General features: G+C 50.4%; 1 protein-coding gene across 1 annotated transcript in view; it reads left to right on the top strand.

Moving 5' to 3' along the window:
• LOC124788010 (serine/threonine-protein kinase RIO1) overlaps positions 1–13,430 on the top strand; it is a 125,819-nt gene that overhangs the window by 56,311 nt on the left and 56,078 nt on the right. Inside the window, exons 5-6 of the mRNA XM_047255056.1 lie at positions 1,913–2,099; positions 2,192–2,310. Of these exons, the coding sequence (XP_047111012.1) occupies positions 1,913–2,099; positions 2,192–2,310 (306 nt within the window). The remainder of the gene's footprint in view (positions 1–1,912; positions 2,100–2,191; positions 2,311–13,430) is intronic.

Raw genomic sequence — 13,430 nt, 5'->3', positions numbered from 1 at the left:
CCAAACACTCATTTAGTGAGATTTGATGTTTAAATTTGTACTTTTCTTTTCTTTTTGATATTAGTGCCTCTCTCCTCCACCTCTCCTTGCATCCTAATTTACCTGTATTATTTTACAAACATTTTTGGAATTTTTCTGAGTACTCCACAACCATGACTTTTTAAACATGTGTACGTTTCCTGTGTATAAGTTGAACTTTGACATGTTTTTCTGGGAAGGCTAAGCACTGATTGTATGGAAGTCTGTTAGGATTTATAAATAGTGCGTGAAGTTTGCTACACTATAGAATCCATCAAAAAGGGGCACCATCAGGGATGTGGACTGATGCATATCATAGAAACTTAATCTGTACATTTCATTGGCAGTGAATCATTACTACACTCTTAATGCTATTAGTGGTTATGCCATCTAAATTTAACCTTGTAATTTAGAAATACATGCTACCTTAAAAAAAAAAAAGGTAGACCAAACAACAGGGAAATTGACACATGTTCTTGTGAGTCCACAATAGCCTGTAAGTTCATGAGTGAACATCAATAAGTCTGGTCATACAAAGTCAGCATGGAAACACAAAAGTTCTGAATCAGTAATCACGTGAGGTCAGGAAACAGTCATCTTGCCTGTGCAATGATGCGATACAAATTGCTACAAAGTACACTGAGCAATAAGGTACACCACGAGCCTGGGCCACAGGCTGTAGCTCCCCTTGATACCTCTGACATATTCACCTCTGCACTAGGTGGGGAATCTGAATCAGTGTCAGATACAAAAGATAGATTAATATTTACTTGAATACGTGGATATTTTTAATATAGAAAAGTGCCTACATCTGAAAATGCAAAGTACTGTTTACAGTATGTCCAGCAAATTGTGTAGCTTCATAATAAACACTGTTATTTATCATGTAGCTAATGTAACTTTCAGTTCTGGAATCTTGCTTTTTCATATAATTTGTAGAACTTGCAAAAGGGATATGTTTTCAATTTTCTTTAGAAATTATTGGGATTCCCAATTTCTTGCTTTGTTAGATGGAAGATTTTGAATACATTTGTACTAGAGTACATAAATCCATATGGAATCGCAGACAAGAGGGTAATACCTACATGAAAATTATTTTTGTGTCTTGTATTGTGATTGTGTATCATAAACTGATTTTTGTTACCAGCACAAAAATGTACTGGGAAGTAATGTAAAAGTTCAAATACCCTTCAACACGCCTCAACAAGGTGTGCAGTTATCTACTTCACACTGTGTTCTTACTGTTCCCTTCTGCTGAACAAATACTTAAACTGCTTTATATGCACATCCCCAGAACGTAATTACATCAGGCAACATGGAGTGAAAAAATACAAAGTGGGGACCCTACTTCTTTGGTCAAGAAAATCACACACACTTGGACAGAAATATGTGCTAAACTGAGCTTCTGAAGAGGACACATGAAAAGCCAAATCCTCTCCACTGATTTTAAGCTGGAGTGTTCCATGCACCAGATGGGCATGACTTGGCCATAATTAAATGCACTTAATATCAGGCATCATGAGTCATGATCAATATGAGGTCTGACTGTGCCGGAGTTGTGAAGTTCTGAATTCTTTAATTTTCCTGGTTGCTCTCTCTTCAACACAGTAGCTCTAAATGAACTAATCTTGAGTATTCGTGAACAGAACCGGAGGTCAGAAAGAATCCTGTTCCCTACAGTATTTTGAAACAGACTGTTTGAAATATATTGTATCATAGATTTTATAACAACAAATATAGCTGCTAATATATTATGCTGCAGAAGTTTTGGAGGTAGTGTGTCAGTAGTCATTCCTTCGCTACTGTAATCATAATTAGCGTTAAGGAACATCTTTAGTTGCTATGTTTTTCAATGATACTGTGGACACTAATACATGCCACTTTAACTGGACAGGTTTCGACATGGTTATTGCCGCCGTAATCCACGGAAAATGGTAAGAGTTTGGGCAGAGAAAGAAATGAGGAATCTGGTTCGCATGTACACTGTAGGTCTTGCTGTTCCAGAACCTATTTTGCTAAGGAGCCATGTTTTAGTTATGGAATTCCTAGGCAAAAATGGTTGGCCTTCTCCTAAATTAAAGGTTTGTTTTTTTCGGTCTGCATGCTTTTCATTTTCCTTTTCAGTATTATGAATATATTTTTATACTTATTTTTACCATTTTTAATTTTACAGGATGTGGAATTATCAGTGTCAAAAGCATGCAAGCTCTATAGGGACTGTGTTGTAATGATGTGGACAATGTACAACAAGTGCAAACTTGTGCATGCAGACCTCAGTGAATTCAATATGCTGTGAGTTTTTCACATTGAAATTTTGTGATTTGGAACTGCTTAAACTGTAGAAGCAAGTGAAATGTCATCTCAGTTCAGATTCTCCTACATTTTAAGACACAAACAATAGCATGGCCACAGTGAACTATATGTTAGTTTTCTTCCACATACAAGTGAACAACAGTTGAGAACATAAGACACAATCATAGAAACAGTCCCGGTACCGTTACAAGTAGTTCATGACAGTAAGTATGGACACAATATGAGAGCGAGTGCCTTCGCTCATGAAGAGGGGACGATCAGGCAGACAGTGCAGCAGATGCCGAGCTATATGCACAACTCGTTTGGCCCATTGGAGGCAGCCTCTGGTGGCCAGCACACACGGATGCCATTGGCAGAACATTTAAAGTGTATGCCAGTGGCCAGGAGCCGCAGTGCATATCAAAGTAGTATATGCAACACTTATCTCTCCCCTCCTCTCTTGGGAAAAGGGCACTGCACTAATGTGAGTATTGGGGTGACTGTTACATATCGGTGGCCTCTGCAGCAGGTGCTACAGGTGGTGATGATGTGGTGGAAGGAGATTCCAGGCTGGAACTGGTTAGTAGGGCAGAAGTGGTGCGGCTGTGGACATGTGCAGTGCCTGTTCTCTGTGAAGTGTACTATGTGATTAAAAATATCCAGACACCTGGCTGAAAATGATGTAAAAGTTCATGGCACCCTCCATCGGTAATGCTGACCCCCTGCGGGTCCGGGGTAAGAATAGGCCCGAGGTATTCCTGCCTGTCGTACAAGGCGACTACAAGGAGTTTCAACCGTTTCGGCCTTCCATGTGATGGTCCCCCTTGGGGTTTGACCTCCATTTTTCAAAATTCTACAGAAGTACGAGCCTTTTGGGGAAGGACACCTTACGTGGTGTACCACCGGTCCTAAGTGCACTAAGACCTTGGCACTCAGTATTGTACCGGCGTTGTAACCATACCCACTATTCCTCAAGTTGGGCCTAAATGCCTGATGGGTTGTCCAAGTTACGCCCATAGTGCATCTCCATCTGCCCCAGCGATCATGATGGACTTTCCATGGCACCAGAAATCCAGCACGGTAGCCAGCCCGTTGTGGTGGGGTCGTCATGTACCCTCTAGGTTGTAGTCCCCTGACAACACAGGGATCGTACTGCCGATACCTGAGCTGCACCCTCCCCACGTCGGCCAAGGAGTAGATGCCCGTCTCCTTGGGGCATCAGGACTCCCGGCAATGGTCATCCTGCCAGGTGGCCCTTGCTGCGGCTGGGTGGCGCCCGTGGGGAGAGCCCCTGGTCGGAGTGGGTGGTATCGGGGCGGACGTTTCGCAGATGAAACGTCAACACGTATCAGGTCGCTCTGCGGCCGAGTCTTTCAAAAGAAAAGGTACCGTTTCTAGTCCTGGTTCTCCTGCCCTTTCCCCCTTGGCCACTCCATGGGAGGAGGGACAGGCCCGCCGGCTTGGGGCGGAGTACTTCCCCCGCTATTTGGTCTGTTCTCGAACCGATGGGGGGACATTCGACACCTCCAAGCCCATGTTCTTTGTTCAGCACATTGAGGACATCTTCGGGGAAATCGAGGCTCTCAGCAAGATGCGTTCAGGGTCCGTACTTATCAAGACCACCTCCGCCACACAATCGGCGGCGCTCCAGGCGTGCGACCGCCTAGGGGACATCCCAGTATCCATTGTCCCACATCTGGCACTAAATAGGACGCAGGGGGTTATTTTTCATCGTGACCTCCTGCTACAATCTGATGAGGAGCTCAGGGCCAACCTGGAGCGCCGAGGCGTGCATTTCGTCCGGCGAGTCCACCCCCCAGGGGGTCCACAACTCTTTTGTGGATACGTGCGTGGCGAGCACGGGGCCCCGAGCCATTGCAGCCTTCTTTCTCTCCCGGGCTGCATTTCCTTTCCCTTCCCCTCCTTTCCCCTCCATACCCCTTTCCCCTCGCCCTCTCCTCTCCCTCTATTGGTGTCCTTGCTTATGTTGGCCCCCGCTATCCTCCTGGTTCTGTTGGTTTTACACTCCGGCTTTGTTGCGTAATCATCTCCTCCTTTTGGCATTCCTTGGTCCCCTCTGGGGTTTGACCTCCATTCCAAAATTTCTCTTCCGTAGTGTGAGCCATTTGGGGAAGAGCACCTTACCTAGTGTCTCCGACGTGTGCCCTCCTAGTACATTCCACCTTTTCTTTTACGTCCTTGTCTGATGCTAGGGTGCATAGCCAGCACGGTAGCCAGCCCGTGTGGTGGGGTCGCTATGTACCCTTTTGGTTGAGCCCCCTGAACACACAGGGATCACACTTCTGATACCTGAGCTGTGACCTCCTCATGCATGCCTTGGAGTGGTTGCTCGTCATCCTGGAGCATCGGAACTCCCGGCAATGGCCGCCGTGCCAGACGGCCCTTGCTGTGGCTGGGTGGCGCCCGTGAGGAGAGCCCCTGATCGGAGTGGGTGGTATCAGGGCGGACGCTATGCAGATGAAACGCATACGGGTCCAAAACTCTGGCCGCTCTTCTGCGGCCGTCTCTCTGCGTGGTACTGATTCCTCAAGTGCTGCTTCTCTTGCCCCTTCGGCCTTCCCTTCCGTGGCTACCCCCTGGGAGGAGGGTCAGGCCCGTCGTCTAGGGGCAAAACCTTTCCCCCGTTATCTAGTTTGCACCAGGACTGATGGAGATACTTTCACCAGTGTCAAACCTTTATTCTTTGTGGAACACATTGAAGACAAGTTCGGCGAAGTGGACTCCCTGAGCAAGATGCGGTCGGGTTCGTTGCTGATAAAAACTGCTTCGGCTGCCCAATCTGCGGCCCTTCGTGCCTGTACCCATCTTGGCACAATACCAGTGTCCATTACCCCTCACCAGTCTCTAAATATGGAACAAGGTGTGATTTTTCACAGAGACCTCATCCTTCAAACTGATGAGGAACTTCGGGACAATCTCGGACGGCGGGGTGTTCACTTTGTTCGGCGTGTTCAGAAGGGTCCTAAAGATAATCGTATTGATACTGGTGCCTTTATCCTGGCCTTTGAAGGGGATACCCTTCCTGAGAAAGTTAAGATTATGGTCTATCGCTGTGATGTGAAGCCGTACATCCCACCTCCTATGCGGTGTTTTAAGTGCTTGCGTTTTGGCCACGTCTTCTCGCTGTTCCCAGGACCCACTCTGTGGTGACTGTGGACGTCCACTCCATGAGGGGAGTCCCTGTGTTCCCCCTCCTGTATGTGTAAATTGTCATGGTAGTCATTCTCCACGTTCAGCAGATTGCCCAGTCTATAAGAAAGAAAAAAAGATACAGGAGTATAAGTCCCTTGATCGTTTAAGCTACACAGAGGCCCGTAAGAAATATGCACGATTGCACCCTGTGTGGATGCCCCTTCCCGGCACCTTCCAGGTCAAAGGTCTGCTGCAGCGCGGCGACCGCGAGAGCCGCGGTCTATCGGCCCCCAGGTCGCCCGGTCTCTTTCTGTTCCTGATCTTGCTGCGGCTGGCTCCATTATGCCACACAGCCCTCCTCGATCTCAGCCTGAAAAGAAGAAGAAACATAAGTCCCGGGACAAAGAGCCTCTGGTGTCACCGGAGGTCCCTTCCCCGACTTCACAACCGGATTCTGACCTGTCGTTTATGGATGTCGCCCCCTCCTTGTCGGTGACGGGTGGGGACCCGGCGGTATGACTGGATTTAGCGTGTTCAGCCCTCATTTAAACCATCGTTCTGTGATTCTCCAATGGAATTGTAATGGCTACTATCGTCACCTTCCGGAATTGAAATCCCTTCTTTCGTCCTACTCAGCAGCTTGTGTGGTTCTCCAGGAATCTCATTTTACTGATGCTCACTCACCGACCCTCCGTGGGTTCCGTGTTTTCTGTCGAAATCGGGTCGGACCCTTGCGGGCTTCTGGTGGCGTTTGTACGTTGGTCCGTACAGACATTGCTAGCACGTGGATTCCTCTCCAAACTACATTGGAAGCGGTTGCTGTTAGGGTCCACTTAGACTCTGCAGTCACAGTATGCAATCTTTATCTCCCTCCTGACAGGACTCTTACACCTGCTGCCTTAACCACCCTTCTTCAGCAACTTCCTCCTCCCTTCCTCCTCCTTGGGGATTTTAATGCTCATCATCCTTTGTGGGGCAGTGCCTTTCCATCTAGACGAGGTCTTCTTATAGACCAATTTATTGCAGACCACGACCTGTGCCTTCTTAATGATGGCTCCCCTACTCATTTCAGTGCTGGTCATGGTACCTTTTCTGCCATTGATCTTTCTCTTTCTTCTCCCTCTCTCCTCCCTTCATTACACTGGTCACCACATGACGACCTTTGTGATAGTGACCATTTCCCGTTGATTATCACGCTCCCTTCCCGCTCCCCGATGGAGAGGTTACCTCGTTGGTCTTTCCACCGCACCGATTGGCCTCTATATACTGCACAGGTCGAGTTTTCTCCCTCTTTGTCGGGTTGTATTGATGACGTCCTACGTGACGTGTCTGACGCGATTGTTCGCGCTGCTATCCTTGCTGTCCCGCGCTCATCTGGACAATTTCGTCGTCGGCAAGTCCCGTGGTGGAGTACGGCCATTGCCATTGCCATCCGTGATCGCCGTCGAGCTTTGCAACACTTTAAGAGGCACCCATCTGTAGCCAGCCTTTCTACCTTTAAGCGCCTTCGCGCTAAAGCCCGTTATTTAATCAAACAGAGCAAGCGGATATGTTGGGAACGATTCGTTTCTTCCCTTGGTTCCACTGTCCCTCTATCACGGGTATGGGCTACACTTCGCTCTCTCCAAGGTTGCCATCGGCAGTCCACCCTCCCAGGCCTTCACCTCCCAGATGGCATTTGTACGGACCCATTAGTTCTCGCAGAACATCTTGCGACCCATTTTGCAGTGGCATCAGCGTCGGCCTCCTATCCAGCTGCTTTCCTTCATCAAAAACAGCAGGCTGAAGCTGTCACCTTATGTTTCACCACTTGTGAGTCAGAATCTTACAACGAACCTTTCACTGAATGGGAATTTCTTTCTGCTCTATCTTCTTCTCACGATACGGCCCCTGGCCCAGATTCCATTCATAACCAGCTGCTTCAACATCTCAGTGCTCCACAACGGCACCATCTTCTTCGGGTGTTTAACCGTATCTGGCTCCAGGGTGACTTCCCTTCTCAGTGGAGGGATAGCATTGTGGTTCCTGTCCTTAAGCCTGGTCAGAACCCCCTATCTGTTGACAGCTATCGGCCAATTAGTTTGACCAATGTTGGTTGTAAGTTACGTGAACGGCTGGTAGCCCGTCGGCTCACTTGGGTCCTCGAATCTCGGGATCTATTGTCCCCTTACCAGTGTGGCTTTCGAGAGGGACGATCTCCAATCGATCATTTACTTCGCTTGGAATCCGCAGTTCGGCAGGCTTTTTCCCAGCGCCGCCATTTGGTTGCAGTGTTTTTTGACCTTCGCAAGGCCTATGACACGGCCTGGCGCCATCACATCTTACTAACCCTTCATCAGTGGGGTCTTCGGGGCCCACTCCCGATTTTTATCCGCCAGTTCCTGATCCATCGGTCATTCAGAGTTCGTGTTGGTACTGCTTTTAGTTCTCCACGGACCCAGGAGACGGGCATCCCACAGGGTTCTGTCTTGAGTGTCCTTCTTTTCCTCATTGCTATCGATGGACTTGTGGCCTCTGTCGGTCCCTTGGTCGCCCCTGCCCTGTATGTGGATGATTTCTGCATTTGGGTTAGTTCCTCCTCGATGCCATCTGCAGAACGGCAGCTCCAGGTGGCTATACGGCGTGCCTCTGCATGGACCCTCTCACACGGGTTTCAATTCTCTCCTTTAAAATCGCGGGTGGTCCACTTCTGTCGCCGTACTACGGTCCACCCTGATCCAGAGCTCTATCTCGCTGCACAAAGATTGCCTGTGGTTCCACAGTTTCGTTTCCTAGGTCTTCTTTTTGACAACAAGCTCACTTGGCTGCCCCATATCAGACTCCTGAAGGTAGGATGTTTCCGTAAACTCAATGTCCTTCGCTTCCTTGCCCACTCCTCTTGGGGTGCGGACCGTTCCCTCCTCCTCCGTCTTTATCGTGCTCTAGTTCTGTCACGTTTGGACTACGGTTGTCAAGTTTATGGTTCAGCTGCTCCTTCCATGCTGCACGTGCTGGATCCGGTCCACCATCGTGGTATCCGTTTGGCCACCGGTGCCTTCCCTACTAGCCCTGTTGATAGTCTCCTGGTTGAAGCTGGGATCCCCCCCCTTTCTGTTCGGCGGTCCCAGCTTCTGGTGTCTTATGCCCTTACTATCCGTTCTTCTCCCGCTCATCCTTCCTATTCTATCCTATTCCCAGACCATGGACGTCGCCCGCCTGACTCCCGCCCTCGGGCGGGTTTACCGGTTGGGCTGCGCCTTGCGTCTCTTACCCGTGATTTTCGGCTTCCTTCTTTGTCCTGTCTTCCTCGCTCCCTCCCCGCCACCCCTCCTTGGTTAGTTCCTCGGCCTCGACTTCGGATGGATCTCCGCCGCGGACCGAAAGATTCCATCCCCCCGGTGGTGTTCCGTACCTTTTTCCGCCAAATTTTATGGGAGTTTCGGGATGCTGTTATTTTTTACACTGATGGCTCTAAATCTGCTGATCATGTTGGGTATGCCTTCACGTCCTCTGTTGGAACGGAAAATCATCTGCTGCCACCTACATGTGGGGTGTTTACTGCAGAATTGATGGCAATTTCCCGGGCCCTTACCTTTATTAAACAATCCCAACACAACCGCGTTTTGTTATGTACGGACTCGATGAGTGGCCTTCTTGCTATTGACCGGTGTTTTTCGCGCCATCCCTTGGTCTCTGCCATCCATGACCATCTCGCTGATCTTCACCGTGCTGCTTGTTCCATTGACTTCTTATGGGTCCCGGGCCATGTGGGTATCCCGGGTAATGAGCTCGCTGATCGTTTGGCTGGGGGAGCAGTTACTTACCCCCCGTTTTCCGTAACCCCTCCTGCAGCGGATTTACGGCTTCACATCAAATCCCACTTTGCACAGTCATGGGCCAATTCTTGGGAGGCTACTCCACTGTCTAATAAACTTCGTGCCATTAAGGTGAATACAGGCCCATGGCGTTCTTCCTTTAGCCTCTCCCGCAAGGACTCGACCACACTGTGTCGTCTCCGCATTGGCCATACCAGGCTGACCCATGGTTTCCTTTTGCATGATGAGCCACCCCCGCTATGTGGTTGTGGAGCCTTCCAGTCAGTGGCCCACATTTTGGTTGAATGCCCCCTTCTTTTGGCTCTGCGTGCTAAGTACAGACTCCCCCACACTTTACCTTTGATGTTGGCTGACGATTCCCGGATGGTCTCTCTGGTTCTAGGTTTCCTCCGGGAGAGTGGTTTTTATTCTCAGTTTTAAAGTTTTTAATCTCCCTCTGGTGTTGGGGCAGGGCGGTGAGTGTTTGGGTGTCTCCCACTGTAGGCAGTGTTCAGAGATTCCCGATTCACCTCCCTGACCGGAATCCTCTTTTCTTTCCCTTTTACTCTGTTTTTACCTCTTCTTTTTAAGGCTTGGTTAGTTTTTCTATTCCCATACGTACTTTCTGCATTATAGCAGTTGTACCTTTTAAGTCACAGGTGGTCTTGCCTATGCTGCTTCAGCATAGTGTTGGGTTCGTTCTCTTGCCAACTTCCCTCATTTGTTTTTACTATTGACGACGTGACTGCCCTTTTACGTTTCCCCTTTTTCCGTTTTATTGTTCTGACTTTTCTGAGATGTCCCGTTAGCAGAATGGAGTCTATTTGAAACAAGGGACTGATGACCTTGCTGTTTGGTCCCTTTAACCTCAAACAACCAACCAACCAACCAACCGGCGAGTCCAGCGCGGCCCCAAAGACCGTCGCATCGACACCGGGGCCTTCATCCTCGCCTTCGAGGGGGACGTTCTCCCGGAGAAGGTAAAGGTGATGTGCTGCCGGTGTGACGTGCGACCGTACGTCCCGCCTCCTATGCGCTGTTTTAGGTGTTTGCGCTTTGGGCACATGTCGTCACGGTGTGAGGCTGAGCCCCTTTGTGGCGATTGTGGACGTCCTGTTTGTGAGGAACATACATGCACCCCACCACCTCGGTGCATTAATTGTCCTGGCGTCCACTCGCCTAGATCCTCAGACTGCCCCGCCTATCAGAAGGAGAAGAAGATACAAGAAATCAGAACTTTGGATCGGCTCTCTTATTCTGAGGCCAGGAAGAAGTATGACCGCCTTCATCCTGTGCCATTGACCACTTCATTTGCCTCAGTTGTGTCCACTCCTTCCGCGGTATCCTCACCCCTATCCTGTCCCCCCTCCGTCTCCTCCGCCCATCAGGGGGCTTTGCCCCCGCCTCCCAAATCCCTCCCTTCCAAATCCTCCTCCCCTGTGGCCCCCACCCCCTCTGCCCCAGGGGCCACCCTTCCTCCTCCTCCTCCTCCTCCTCCTCCTCCTCCTCCTCCTCCCCCCACGCCACCTGAGAAGCGATCCTCTTCTCAGGCATCCATCAGGGAAACGTTCCGGACCCCAATTTCCGAGGTCCGGCGTTCCAAAACGGACCCCGCGCGTGAGGACCTTCTTCGGGTCCAGCCAACTATCCCTGTGCCTCCAAGAAGAAGTCTCTATCCCCCTCTCCACCCCGGCGCGTTTTGTCTGACGCTTCATCCGTGAGTCGCTGCTCCCGGCCGTCCTCAGTTTCGCCGGGACGCTCTGCTGCCAGGCGCTCCGCCGGCCTTTCGTCGGCAAATGATGCGGCCCCTTCTACACAACCAGGGACAGTGGCCGCAGCTGGCGATGAGTCGATGGAACCGGATCCGCCTCCCGTCGGTTGTAGCGTTGTTCCCTCGCAACCTGGCCCTCCGCGGCCGTCGAGGTGACCAGCTCTTCCCCCGTCTCGTTCCCCCAACTTTTTGACTAGCGATGGCGTTGTTTCATTGGAACATAAGAGGTATTCGATCTAATCGGGAGGAATTACAACTGCTCCTCCGCCTGCACTGTCCGCTCGTCCTTGGTCTCCAGGAAACCAAGTTGCACCCGACTGACCGTATTGCCTTTACCCACTATACCTCGGAGCGGTATGACCTCACCCCTGTGGACGGTATCCCAGCTCATGGTGGGGTCATGTTGCTCGTTCGGGACGATGTCTATTACCGTCCCATCCCATTGACCACCCCACTCCAAGCAATAGCTGTCCGCATTACTCTTTCTGCTTTTCTCTTTCTGCTTTTACTTTTTCAGTTTGTACCATGTACACTCCACAGTCATCTGCTGTTAGTAGGGCTGACATGATGCACCTGATCGTTCAGCTTCCCCCGCCGTTCTTATTGTTTGGCGACTTCAATGCCCATCATCCCCTTTGGGGCTCTCCTGCATCCTGTCAAAGAGGCTCACTCTTGGCGGATGTCTTCAACCATCTCAATCTTGTCTGCCTCAATACCGGCGCCCCGACTTTCCTCTCTGACTCTACTCATACCTACTCCCACTTGGACCTCTCGATCTGTTCTACCACTCCTGCCCGTCGGTTCGAGTGGTATGTCCTTTCTGACACCTATTCGAGCGACCACTTCCCCTGTGTCGTTCGTCTCCTGCACCACACCCCATCCCCACGTCCTTCGAGCTGGAACATACTGAAAGCTGACTGGGGACTTTACTCCTCCCTGGCGACCTTTCCGGACCACGATTTTCTCAGTTGTGACAGTCAGGTCGAATACGTCACGGCTGTTATCATCAATGCTGCCGAACGTTCCATTCCTCGTACTACTTCTTCTTCACGTCGCGTTTCCGTCCCCTGGTGGAACGAGGCTTGTAGGGACGCTATCCGTGCTCGACGACGTGCTTTACGCACCTTTCGCCGCCATCCTACATTGGCGAATTGTATTGAATACAAACGACTCCGAGCGCAATGCCGTAGAATCATCAAAGTCAGCAAAAAAGCTTGTTGGGCCTCTTTCACCAGCTCCTTTAACAGTTTTACTCCCTCTTCCGTCGTTTGGGGTAGCCTGCGCCGGCTGTCGGGCATTAAGGCCCACTCCTCGGTACCTGGCCTGACCTCAGGTAATGAGGTCCTTGTTGGTCCTGTAGCTGTCTCCAACGCCTTTGGCCGCTTTTTCGCGGAGGTTTCAAGCTCCGCCCATTACCACCCTGCCTTCCTTCCCAGGAAAGAGGCAGAAGAGGCTCGGCGACCTTCCTTCCACTCGCTGAATCTGGAAACTTATAATGCCCCCTTTACTATGCGGGAACTCGAACGTGCGCTTGCACTGTCCCGATCCTCTGCTCCGGGGCCAGATGCCATTCACGTTCAGATGCTGGCACACCTTTCTCCGGCGGGCAAAAGCTTCCTTCTTCGTACCTACAATCGCGTCTGGACCGAAGGTCAAGTCCCCAGACGTTGGCGTGACGCCGTTGTTGTTCCTATACCCAAACCCGGGAAGGATAGACACCTTCCTTCTAGTTACCGCCCCATTTCTCTTACAAGCTGTGTCTGTAAGGTGATGGAGTGCATGGTTAATGCTCGGTTAGTCTGGATTCTTGAATCTCGACGACTACTTACTAATGTCCAATGCGGCTTTCTTCGCCGCCGCTCCGCTGTTGACCACCTTGTGACCTTGTCAACATTCATCATGAACAACTTTTTGCGAAGGCGCCAAACGGTGGCCGTGTTCTTCGACTTGGAGAAGGCTTATGATACCTGTTGGAGAGGAGGTATCCTCCGCACTATGCACAGGTGGGGCCTACGCGGTCGCCTGCCCCTTTTTATTGATTCCTTTTTAACGGATTGAAAGTTTAGGGTACGTGTGGGTTCCGTATTGTCCGACGTCTTCCTCCAGGAGAACGGAGTGCCTCAGGGCTCCGTCTTGAGCGTAGCCCTTTTTGCCATCGCGATCAATCCAATTATGGATTGCATTCCACCTACTGTCTCAGGCTCTCTCTTTGTCGATGACTTCGCGATCTACTGCAGTGCCCAGCGAACATGCCTGCTGGAGCGCTGCCTTCAGCGCTGTCTAGACAGCCTCTACTCATGGAGCGTGGCAAATGGCTTCCGGTTCTCTGAAGAGAAGACGGTTTGTATCAACTTTTGGCGATATAAAGCGTTCCTTCCGCCATCCTTACATCTCGGTCCCGT

Source organism: Schistocerca piceifrons, chromosome 3 (assembly GCF_021461385.2).
Source record: "Schistocerca piceifrons isolate TAMUIC-IGC-003096 chromosome 3, iqSchPice1.1, whole genome shotgun sequence".
Lineage (NCBI taxonomy): Eukaryota > Metazoa > Arthropoda > Insecta > Orthoptera > Acrididae > Schistocerca > Schistocerca piceifrons.
Note: the sequence above shows the minus strand (reverse complement) of the source record. Positions and strands in the feature narration are given on the sequence as shown.